The following is a 12,355-nucleotide window of genomic DNA, read 5'->3' on the forward strand; positions in this document are numbered from 1 at the left end:
ATTTGATTGTGTGGATCATAACAAATTGAGGAGATTGGGAATTCCAGAACACTTAATTGTACTCATGAGGAACTTGTACATAGACCAGGAGGCTGTCATTTGAACAGAACAAGGGGATAGTGCATGGTTTAAAATCAAGAAGGGAGTGCATCAGGATTGTATCCTCTCACCATACTTATTCAATCTATATGCTGAACAAATAATCCGAGAAACCGGACTATGTGAAGAAGAATGTGGCATCAAGATTGGAGAAAGAGTCATTAACAACCTGTCATATGCTGACGACACAATTTTGCTTGTTGAAAGTGAGGATGACTTGAAGCACTTACTGATGAATATTGAAGACTGCAGTCTGCAGTATGGATTACATCTCAATATAAAGAAAATAAAAATCCTCACAACTGGACCAATAAGCAGCATTATGATAAATGGAGAAAAGATTGAAGTTGTCAAAGCTTCACATTGCTTGGTTCTACAGTCGATGACAATGGAAGCAGCAGTAGGACATCAGATGACATATAGCACTGGGCAAGTCGCCTGCAAAAGACCTCTTTCAAGTGCTGAGGAGCAAATATGTCTCTCTGAGGACTAAGTTGCATCTGACACATGCCATGATATTTTCAATCACTTCATATGCATGTGAGAGCTGAACATCGAAAAAGGAAGACCAAAGAAGAATTGATGCTTTTGAGTTGTGGGGCTGAAGAAGAATGCTGGAAGTACCATGGACTGCTAAAAGAACTAACAGATTTGTCCTGGAGGAAGTGCAGCCGGAATAATCCTTGGAAGCGAGAATGGCCAGACTTCATCTCACCTACTTTGGTCGTGTTGTCAGAAGGGACCATTCCCTGGAGAAGGATGTCATGCTTGGTAAGGTGGAGGGTCGTGGAGGGTGGGGAAGGCCCTCAACGAGATGGATTGACACAGTGGCTGCGGTGATGGGCTCAAGTATAGCAGGGATCACGGAGCTGGTGCAGGACTGGGTGTTGTTTCATTCTGCTGTGCACAGGGTCGCTATGAGTTGGAGATGACTTGATGGCACCTAACAACAACAACAACAACAACAGTACTCCAGTATGACCTCATGTTAACTGATAACATCTTCAAAGACTCTCTTTCCAAACAAGGTCATATTCAGGGGTACTGTGGGTTAGGCCTTCAGCCTGTCCTTTTGGGAACGAAATTTATCCATAATAGTTTCTCTAAGAGAACTACTATTCTGTGTGTATTGGAGTGTTTTTTTTCCGTTCTCTCTCTTTTTTAATAATAGTGATCTCTAGTCTCAATTTAAATAGCATAATGCTTACTGATTAATTATTATTTTTTACCTTCACCTTAATATGGATTACTGGCTACAAGATGATATAAATTTTACCTTATAATTATCTGATATTTTTTAGATATATAATTTTCTACTTTTCTCATTTTGACAGTTTCATCAAGGTTCTCTATATTTTTTTTTATTTGGAATTTCCATAATTAAAACAGTATACACACAATCTGTTGTTTTTTTTTTTTTTTGCATTTATAGTGCCTTTTTTTTTAAAATTGTGATTTGGGTAAAAGTTTACAGAGCAAATTCACTTTCCATACAGCAGTTCACACACATGCTGTCTCATGACATTGACTACAATTTACCCCAATGCAACAGCTCCCCTCCCACTTCCTCCTGATAATTACCTCTTCCCCTGTGTCCATTCCTCCATGTACTCCTGCCCCCTGAACTGTCTCCCTGTGGATAAACAGCCCTTCTTTCTCCCATGATTGTCCTCTCCAAGGAATGTATCTACCTCATGTACATGTTCAACTCATATGTCTGTCTTTTGTTTGGCTGGAAGCCATAGGTGTGGGTTAAATTCCAGACCTGAAGGGCAGCTAGGGACCATTGTCTCAGTGGTTGCACTAGGCTCTATCAGACCAGCAAACCTGATCCCCCCCTCTTTTTATTTTCCAAATGATTTTGAGTTTTGTTCCACTTTGTTCTCCCTCTCTATCAAGGATCTCCTACATAGATCCCCCTCTGAGTGGTTGACATTGGTAGCTGGGCACCATCTAGTTCTTCTGGTCTTGTAGTCACATAGGCTGAGGATCGCATCGTGTACCAGTCATGAGGACCAACTGCCTCCATGAATCTCCGGCCCTCCTCACTCTTCCCTGCTCTGGATGAGGAGAGACCCATTGCTGCATCTGGATGGCTGCTTGCAAGCTTTTAAGATCCCAGTTGCTACTCACCAAAGTAGGAGGTGGAACAATGCCCTGTGTAGTATATTATGCCAATTGAGCTTGATGTCCCCTGTGACTATGGTCCTGAGTCCACAGGTTCAACTACTTGCTCCCTCTGGGTAGCTGGCCAGCTTGGTCACCATGAAGTGACTACACCCTTGTCCCTTGTCAGCTCCACTATACCCCTGGGAATTCTTACAGAACATACAAATACACTTGTAGAACCATTGTCTGCCAACCGTACACATGAACTTGGGTACACTCCCTGCTGCATAGACATACCTAATAGTTCAGCCAGTCTACCCATCTATCCACCTGTGTACCCGTCTTTGCCTTCACTGACAACGCAGTACTATATGTGCAAAAAGGTTCATCTTTGTTTTCTGCACCTCCTATGTACCTCTCTATGTCTTCCTCTTCCTCAATGCCACCATGTTGATCACTCACATTTGGTACAACAATCTGTTTTTTGAAGCATTGCTCTAATAGTCTTTATGGGCCTTTCTTCCTTCCAACCATCTATTTGTCTCTCTTCAGTTGGAAACACAGTGGTGGATGATGCTGTTTCTATTGGTACCTTGACTTGACTTTTGGAAATGTACTAACAGTGCAGGGAATGAATTACGTTACTGTGAAGTATTTCCTTTTGCTCTAGGCTATGATATCCAAGGACTGTGTTCTTACAATTTATCTAGTAAGTGATTTATAATTTTCTGTTTTAGGTCACCACACTTGTAAATTGTCCCCAGAATCCTTCCAATAGGAAAAAAGGACGTTCAAAAAGAGCCAGAGTTCTTCTAGCTTCTGTGGAGGAAGCAACCTGGAATTTATTAGACAAGGGAGAGAAGATTGCCCAGGAAGCCACTGTTTTAAAGGAAGAGCTTACTGCTGCACTTGAGGAAGTTCGCAAAGAAAGTGAGTACTCCACTGCTGGCCACAAGCAGATCGTATATCCTTGAGGTGTTAGTTAAGTACGCTAGATTTGTGTGCATTTTGTTTTTGTTGGGTTCAGTTTATTAGTCTTACATAGAGCTTTAAGGAACTAGCAGTGTGAGGCAGAATGGTTCATTAGACAGCTCCAAGGCTCAGTGTCCCACTCCTGGTTTTTCTTTCAGTTGTTCAGTCTCTCCAGGCAACTTCTTACCCCATCAAGCCATAGTTATCTGTAATAAACAATGAGAAGAGCATATATATATATATATATTTTGTCATAGACTATAATGAGAAATGACTAATGAAGCTGAAGACATATTTACCAATACATAAATAAATTATAAAGTTCCTTGTAAGCAGTCGGAGATAGAAGTTTCAGACCTGACCACTTCAGAAGTACTTTTTTATTTTTCAATTTTCTGCAGGTCTAGATTTGCTAAACGTTTTTCTCTTATGACTAGTGGTGGGGGAAGAAACTGCAGAAATTGTGTTGGTGCTGTGCAAACGTTACATAATAAAAGTATTTATTTCACCTTTTGATGCACTTAGTTTTGATAATACAATAATTTCCTTTTCAGTGTAAGTCTCATCTTCAGGTTATTTTCAAAAGAGCCTCAAAGTACTTTAATCAGTGGAATGATTTTGCATATATCAGCTTGCTGCAAGGAAATATTTGGAGAAGAAAAGGAAACTGAATTTTCTTGTTTGTTATTGTTATCGTTATGTGCCATTGAGTCGGACCTGACTCATAGCAATCTCTCCTTGAGTTTCCAAGGCAGTATCGTTTTGTGAAATGTTTTGCATGTGCAAATATTCCCCCTCCCCTCTAAAAATACACTGTTGCTCAGAGTCAGCTTTGACTTAGAGTGACCCCCTGTGTGTCAGAGTAGAACTGTGTCCAATGGTTGATTTTTTTGAAGTGTATCACTGGCCTTTCTTCTGAGGTTTCTCTGGATGGACTTGAACTGCCAACCTTTTGTTGACAGCTAAGTGCCTAACTAAAGAAACCAAGAAATCTTTGCTAATTAAATAATTATAAAATCTGTACAAGCCATAACAATCTTCAGAGCAAATGTATGCTACGGGGGATTTATTATTTATGTACAATTTAAATTTTGTAGGAATTTATCACACAATATATAGAAAACATGAGGCCCATGATGATTTGAATAATTCATCATTCCTACCTGCTCCCCATCACCTCAGATCTATCTTTCCCCTGTGTTTTCTGCCCTGATACTACCGTCACTTAGTCAACAAGTCATATTAAACTCTTTCCTCTCATTCCACTCTCCCTTCTATTTGGTCTCTGTTGTTGTTGTTATTTGCCGTCGAGTCGGCCCCGACTCATAGCGACCCCTCCTTGGGTTTCCGAGGCAGTATCACTACGGAAGTAGGATTGCCCAACCTTCCTTCCGAGGAGTGGCTGGTGGATTTGAACCGCCAGCCTTCTGGTTAGCAGTCAAGTGCCTTAGCCACTATGCTACCAGAGCTCCCATTTGGTCTCTAAGTCCAGCAAACTCATAGTTTCTATAAACTTCCTGTAAACAGTTGGTCGTTCTTAGAAGGGAACAGTAATTGGCATGAGATGGAGTTTTTTTTTTTTTTTTTAAACTAAGTCAACCAACCTTTTTAGCTCAATAAAAGTAAATTATTTTAAAGAGAAATATGTGAATTCTAGGATTATGCAGTTTATCTTTCCCTCTGATATAATATGTGAGATTATATATGGCATATGCTGTCTATGCAGCAGATGCATTTGGTTAAAGATCACCAAGTGCTTTATACTCTGATGCTTTTTGATAAACTGCCAAATTGAACTACTGCCACTTGTGTGTGGGAGGGAAGCAGTGAGATGCACATGGTTCTGGAATCTGGGGAATGCCCAGTGCTTATCCTATGGAGAGTAGAGATAGTGACAGTGAGAGCTCTGTTCCCCAAAACTTAGGAGGAACATCAGCTCAGTGATGGGGTTGAAGTGTAAGGACAATGCATTTAGATCCAAATAACACTGTATAATACTGGAAACAAATTTTAAATGGTTTCCTTCTTTGTTTTTTCGCTCTCTTTTTAAAAGGGTTTTTCCCAGTGGCACAGTATGAAAGACTAAAGAAGAGCAACTAAAAAGTTTGAAATATTTTGAAAAGTGAAAAAATTTGGGAGTACAGTGTATTTTTGTTGATATAGTTATTGACTAATTTTCAAGAAGGATTTTGGGAAAATTTAGAAACTTTCTCTTCTTATAAAGACATAAATTTACTTAATGTAAATTTACTATAAGATTCAGTTTCATTATCTTTGGTGGCTTTAGGTCTAGACTTGAATAAATAATGTGGACATTTTGGTTACCTAACAGAATTGCTTGTGAGAGATGGAACATGAATAAAGGGTGGATGGTGAAAAGAAAGGTAAATTGTAGAAGTCCAGCAAAAGGTGGGCTGCACTGTAAGTGATTACTTATGGTCAGTGGCACCATTAGGGCTGGTATCACCCAGTGCGATAACTCATGGTGTCATTCCCCACCCCCCACCCATAGACTCCTCATGCACCAGATCATACAGAATCCTTAGTAATATTTATTATCAATTTTAATAATAGAATAATCTGTGATAAATGTAGTTTTAAATTGCTTAAATATAATTTCTTTGATATGAATACAAACAGCAAAATTGTTTTGCCAATCTTTCTAATTGAATTATAGCATTATTAGTAGCTAAGTGGAAGACTTTTGATTTTTCTTTTTTCCGTGATTACTACTTCATTTTTAAAAAAGAATTAATATAGGTTTACTACTTACCATATATTATAGCTAAAACACCAGAAAATTTGACAAAATCAGTGACTATAAACCCACTGGCAGCAGTGAAAACAACATGTACTGTTCAAACAATGATGCAATTAGAAGCATCATTGTAATTGGGTAATAATGACAACAATGACCTGAGGACATTACCAAAAAAAAAAAAAAAAAAACCAAACTCATTGCCAGTGAGTCGATCCTACTCATAGCGACCTCCATTGGGATTCCAAGGCAGAAAATCTTGAAGGAAGTAGATTGCCCACTCTTGCTTCCACAGAGTGGCTGGTGGGTGTGAACCACCAACCTTCTGGTTAGTAGTCAAATGCCTGAGCATTGTGCTACCAGAGCTCCTTTGAGATTAGAAGGTTCAAAAAATTAAATTAGCAAGAATTTTATCTTTGTAGGTATATTGATGCATGTAAGTCAGGCTTACAAAAAGTGTTTTTGTTGTTGTAACTAACTATAGAGATATATTTTTTAAATAAAAAATAATAAATTTCTGCTGAAACAGAAATTTATAGACAGTCATTTTGATGTCATCTCCTTCTGAGTGTCATCCAGTGTGGCCACACCCCCTTGTGTTCCCCTAGTGATGCTACTGCTTATGGTCACTCGTGATCTCATAGCTTTCCTCTATAGTTATGCCTATATAATGCCATATAAATGGAACTCTCCATCAGTATATTTTTTCCTATTTTAAGGGTCAAGTTGTCCCCAGTTGCCTGCTTTTGATTATTCTCAAGTGCCTTCAAAGAGTTGTTTTCTGTATTTTGTCTGTATTTAGGAGAGGGTTAGGTAAATACATGCTACTTTACTTATAGTTACCAGAACTGGAATTTGCCACCTTCAATTTCTTTGTTTTCTTTCTTTCATGTTTTTTGTGTGTGGCTATTTAGCCTTTTTTAAGTGTACAGTTCAGTGACTTTTATTACATTCACCATATTGTGATGCTGTGCACCCGTCACTATTATCTATTTCCAATTCAGTGTCCCTTCAACTCAGTGACTCCCTTTCCCCTTTCCTCAAGTCCCTAGTCTTGGCCTTGCCTATTCTAGATATTTCATACAATATCTGGCCCTTATATCTGACTTATATCAGTTACCATAATGTTTTCCAGGTTCATTCATGTTGTAGCATATATCAGAACTTCATTGCTCTTTATGGATGTGTACTGTTACGCTGTATGTATGTACTACATTTTGTTCATATGGTCTGTGGTCTATGTCAAGGCTGGCCTTTTCCAGTGAATTGCTTTTCTTTAAAATATCATTGGAACTCTTTTATGGGTCAGCCTGTATACTTTGTCTTGGGTTCACAGAAGTGAACTAGACATACAAGGCTTGCCTTCATGGAGTTGATGCTTTTTTAGTGGGTAAGATGGGCAATAAACAAGTAAAGCAGAGACTCACATTTTTTTAAATTGTGATTTGGGTGAAAGTTTACAGAGAAAATTGGTTTTCTGCTCAACAATCCATACCCATTCTGTTTTGTGACATCTCTGCAATCTCCATGATGCAACAGCATTCTCCCACTTCCTTCCCAGGTCTACTCCTTCCTTCATCCTTCCCATCCCCTTCTGTCTTCCTTACTCTATCCCTGGGCAAATAGTGCCCTCTTGTTCTGGTATATGGTTTATTGTCCTAATGAGTGCACACCCTTCTAGTGTTACTGTTCACCTTACTGGGCTGTCTATGGATTGCCTGAAAGTTGAGCCATGGCGGTGAGTTCAGTTCCAGGCTTGAGGGATGTCGAAGGGCCATAATCTCAGGGGTTCAGCCAGTCTTCATCTAACCAGTAAGCCTGATCATTTTTATTGTTTTGCGTTTTGTTCCACATTTTTCTCCCACTCTCTCTGAGAATGCCTATTGTGATCCCATTCAGAGAAGCAGACTCACTTTTAATTTTTAAAGGGCATCAGGCTTATTTGTCCTTGGAATATTTAAAAATAATATTACTATGCATTGTTTTTCTCACACAAATATTAACTTCTTTACATGAAGTTACATGTTACTTCTTTACACAGTTCTGGATTCCAAATAAAATACAATAAATACAAAAACATTTGTTCCTTAATGTACATGGGATAATTAATTTGAGAGAACAGTGTTCTTAGAAAGATTAAGGTACAACTCTTTTGTATACTGTCCAGACAAGTCAGGAAGCCTGCACAGGTGGATCATGGAGCTAGTCAAGCCTCTGTTCTTTGGTGTGAATTATTTGGAGCTGGACTATGTAGTCTGACATCTGTAGTCTTGTCAGTTATGCTTACCAGAGCTAGCAATTAGAAACATGCACTGTGGACTTCATGTTCATGTATGTCAGGTGGGAGGAGACTTGCAAATTTATTGGAAGGCTGCCACTGCCAAAATCCTTCCTGTCTATTTTTAATTGTGGGACTCCACTAAGGCCATCATGATCCAGTTGGAGGGTGAGGAAGATTAATGAGGAGTTCTTGACTCTTTCAGGGCCCTTCTAAGTATAGCTCTCCTTCTCAAACATGAAGCTATGGTATTTTATATTATAAGAAATGCAATATTATCTAGTCTATTAATTCAGGAGCCACCCAACTGCACGTTTGTAAAGCTTAGGTCTGCAGCAGCTGACAACTTGCCTCACTTTGCATGTTCCTGCATATTTCTAGCAGGGGAGGTGATGTGGATGAAAGCTAGGGACTGTCTCCCTTCCTGGTGAGAAATAAAGCTTTGTGTCAAAAATGTATACATTCCTCATGTGCACAATACATGCATTCAAGGCGTAAGTGCATCTAGTGTTTCTATTTATTCTTTTTTCTGCATTTTCATAGTTTTTCTTCATTTCCCCGCAGATCCCAGGTTTGCTGATTTTTTTCCCCATCAGGAATAAAGAGTCAAGAGGTATATCATCTACATTAACAGCAAAAATGATTACTTCTACAAAAGATTATTCCTGGAAAATGGCATCCTGGAAGTGTAATTAATCTTTCTTTCAGCATCCTGGGGTACTTATTGAAACAACAAATGCCATTATAAAAAGTTTCCAATTTTGAACACTTAAAATGGTATCCTTGTTTGAATTGAATGTTTTTTTTTTTTTTTTTTGGATAGGGAAATGAACTGTATTCTAGGAAAAATAGAGATGTTTTTTAATTGACTCATGTCCATTTTGGCTCACCTGTGTTGAAAAGTCCTATCCTTCTAAATTCAGCTATAGTTAATAGTTACTTATAAAAGAGAAGAGTGGTTAAAATCTTAGTTAACTGGCCCTAAGGAATAGGTCAGGTAAGCTCCATCCACTCTGCTCAACAACATTATGGTTAAGACTTAGATAAAATGTTTGGTATTTACCACCAGCTACTCACAGACTATATATGGTTTCAGACATAACAGCTGCTGCCCACAATATTTCCATCTATTGCTATGTTGATGTTGTATGCACTTAACTGTTATCATATCTTGAGTGTGTTCTTAGATAAACAGTAAGTCACATACAGTAGTCTTTTTCAACCAAATGTGCTTCAGAAGATGTAGTTCATTATTCATTTGAAAAGGAATGATGAAATCTTGTTCTAACACGTTTTAGCATGCATACATGGTGTCTTGTAGCTGGCAGAATGTTTATGGAAACACTTCCATTGAAGACTGATGAGCTAATTAGTTACATTGCTTGTAAACTACTAATTGCTGGAAAATACTCTACATGGTATCCCTCAGCGATCACTTGAAAAATCTACATCAAGCTTTACTTATAGTGCATTTGATGTTCTCAGCAAACTTCAGTGTCACTCATGTTGAGGTGTTGTATAGGCAGCTGGGAAGTGCACTTGTGTGTGCATGCAGCCATAACAGTTTTCAGTCATTTGATAATGCTGTATTTATGAAATATAGATAGGCCGATTTAAGAAATAACAGTAATGTCAATTTTGAAAGTGAAAGAAATTCTGTAAGCCATGTATAATTTACTTTGATGTATAATTTGAATATAGGAACAAAGATTTAATGCATGTTCACAGGTTGATTTGTAAGTGAAGAGTCAAAGAAGCTAAAATGTAGTCCAGAAAGGGTGGGAAAGGGTCTGAGATCAAAGGGTGCTTCATATATTAGCTAGGGCTGTCTACCACAGCCTGAGAGTCAGAACCTTTCGTAAGCCATTTCATAAATGTGTGCAAAGGTAACAGAGTAAGTGTAATACTGACTCTAATGTTCATGCTCCCAGAAGATGGATCTGAACATTATCGTTTTGTTGCACGTTCTAGTGTTAAAGAGTGCATTGTACTGTTGCCAGTTTCTCCGGTCAGGAATAAGGGCCTTTAGAATTTCTGTCCGTGACTCTTTGTTCTCATCTCTTTTTTCAGTTTCAGTGGAAATGATGTTCTTTTTACTCTTTAAAACGAATCTTTCTAATCATTCTCTGGATCCTAGCTCATTTCTTCCTTTCTCTTGAGAGACTTTTATTCTACAGTTATTTTTTTTGGCATGTTCATCTATCTTCCTTTTAGCAGGTTTTTTTCTTCACCCATATTAGCTTATTATGCCACTTGATGAGTGGCATACAGTCAATAAAAATTCCATTTCCTTTTTGATTTACTTCCTTCTTAAGCCCCAATGCTGTTCCACCTTTTCTATTCTACTGCCTTGGCCTATATATTGTTAAATCCAATGATTTTTGCATAGTTTTAATTGTCTTCAACACCTTGACTGCATTTTGCACTTGTTTACTTACCTTAAAACTTATTTTCCTTTTTTTAGTACATTGTACATACCATCCTTCTAGTACCTTTCTTTATCCTCCTTTTCTTTCCTCTGTTGACTTCTTTTTCCTCTTGCTTTCCAATTATGGTTTATTAAAAATATTTTGTCATTGTGATAAAATATATATAACAGGAGATTTTCTATTTCAATCAGTTTTATGTTTAAAATTCAGTGACCTTAGATATATTTACTATATTGTGCAACCATCACCACTGTCTGTTTCCAGATTTTTTCATCACCCTTAGCAGAAACTCAGTGCCACTTAAGCAATACCTCCCACTTCTGCTACTCCTGTTCTTATTCCTGTTCCCACCCGCCCCTTGTGTTTTTATTGTTGTTGGGTGTTGCTGAATTGATTTTAACTCATAGCGACAACATATGACAAAGAACTACTCCATAGTGTTTTTTTAATCTTTGAAGTATTCCCTCTCCTAGGTTTTTTTTTTTTTTTTTAATATTTTACTTTGTTTGTTTTTGAGAATATGCAGCAAAATATTTACCAATTTAACCATTTCTATGTGTATAATTCAGTGACATTGATTATATTATTTGTGTTGTACAGCCATTCTCACTTTCCTTCTTCAAGTTGTTCCTCCCCATTCACATAAACTCATTGCCCCCTAATTTACCTATTTAATCTTTCCACTTGCTTTACTCAATTTGATGCCATATAGATAGATCTTAAAATAGCATAGTGCTCAAGGCAGACACAAACAACTGCTTCCTTTGCCATGAGACCAGAACTAAATTGTACCTGGCTACAATTACTGAACATTTTGATCAAAGATTCTATAGAAGAATCCTGATCTAAAGGAGGAAAATGCAGAACAGAATTTCAAATTCTCATGGACTCTAGACTTTCTGGAGTGTTATTAAAACCAAATGGTAGTTTAGCTTAACTGGTAAAGATGTTCATACTATGATTTTTCTTAAGTCTTAGGCCTTTTCATTTCTGTCTTCTCTCCTTTCCTTGGAGAGCTTTTACATTTTTACAACTTTAATTATAGCTGCTATGCTGTCAATTGTTTAGCACCGTTTGTGCATATAAAGTTCCACTGCCAAACCCTAAGTGCTTCTCAATCATTTGCCTACATTAACACATGGGCAATCATGGTTAACTCATCCCCAGAAATAATGGTCATTATTGAGAATGCTCAGTGCTTACCACACTAGTTGAAACTCTATGTCCTTCTTTCCCAGTGAATAATGATATACACTGTAAGCAACATCACTGCTTTAACCATTTTCTGGATGATACCACTTGGTTGTTTTGGTATTACCTTACACTCATTGTGTATAAACTGAATTCACCATCTTCCATAAGCCCTTTACAAACCTTTATTTTATTTATTTATTTTTATTTTTTATTTTTTACAGTGTTCCCTCCCCTCCCCTCCCACTCCTGGTAACCAACAAAGAAAATTTCCTTCCATAGATAAAAGTTTCCTTGACTTTTACAATAACAGATTAATGCAATATTTGTCCTCTTGTGATTGACTTATTTCACTCAGCATAATGTCCTCCAAGTTCATCCACATTGTGCAGTGTTTTGCAGATTTTCCATCATTCTTTAGGGTTGCATAGTATTCCATTGTGTTTATGTACCATAGTTTGGTTATCCATTCCTCAGTTGATGGACACCTAGGTTGTTTCCATCTTTTGGCTATTGTAA

The 12,355-nt window shown here is 37.7% G+C and overlaps 1 protein-coding gene across 1 annotated transcript in view; it reads left to right on the forward strand.

Moving 5' to 3' along the window:
• CTNNA3 (catenin alpha 3) overlaps positions 1 to 12,355 on the forward strand; it is a gene marked incomplete at its 3' end in the record, with an annotated part of 1,944,816 nt that overhangs the window by 51,400 nt on the left and 1,881,061 nt on the right. The window contains exon 2 of the mRNA XM_007940725.2: positions 2,946 to 3,138. Within this exon, the coding sequence (XP_007938916.2) occupies positions 2,946 to 3,138 (193 nt within the window). The remainder of the gene's footprint in view (positions 1 to 2,945; positions 3,139 to 12,355) is intronic.

Source organism: Orycteropus afer, unplaced genomic scaffold (genome assembly GCF_000298275.1).
Source record: "Orycteropus afer afer isolate SDZICR_OR568_19922 unplaced genomic scaffold, OryAfe1.0 scaffold00070, whole genome shotgun sequence".
Taxonomy (NCBI): Eukaryota; Metazoa; Chordata; class Mammalia; order Tubulidentata; family Orycteropodidae; genus Orycteropus; species Orycteropus afer.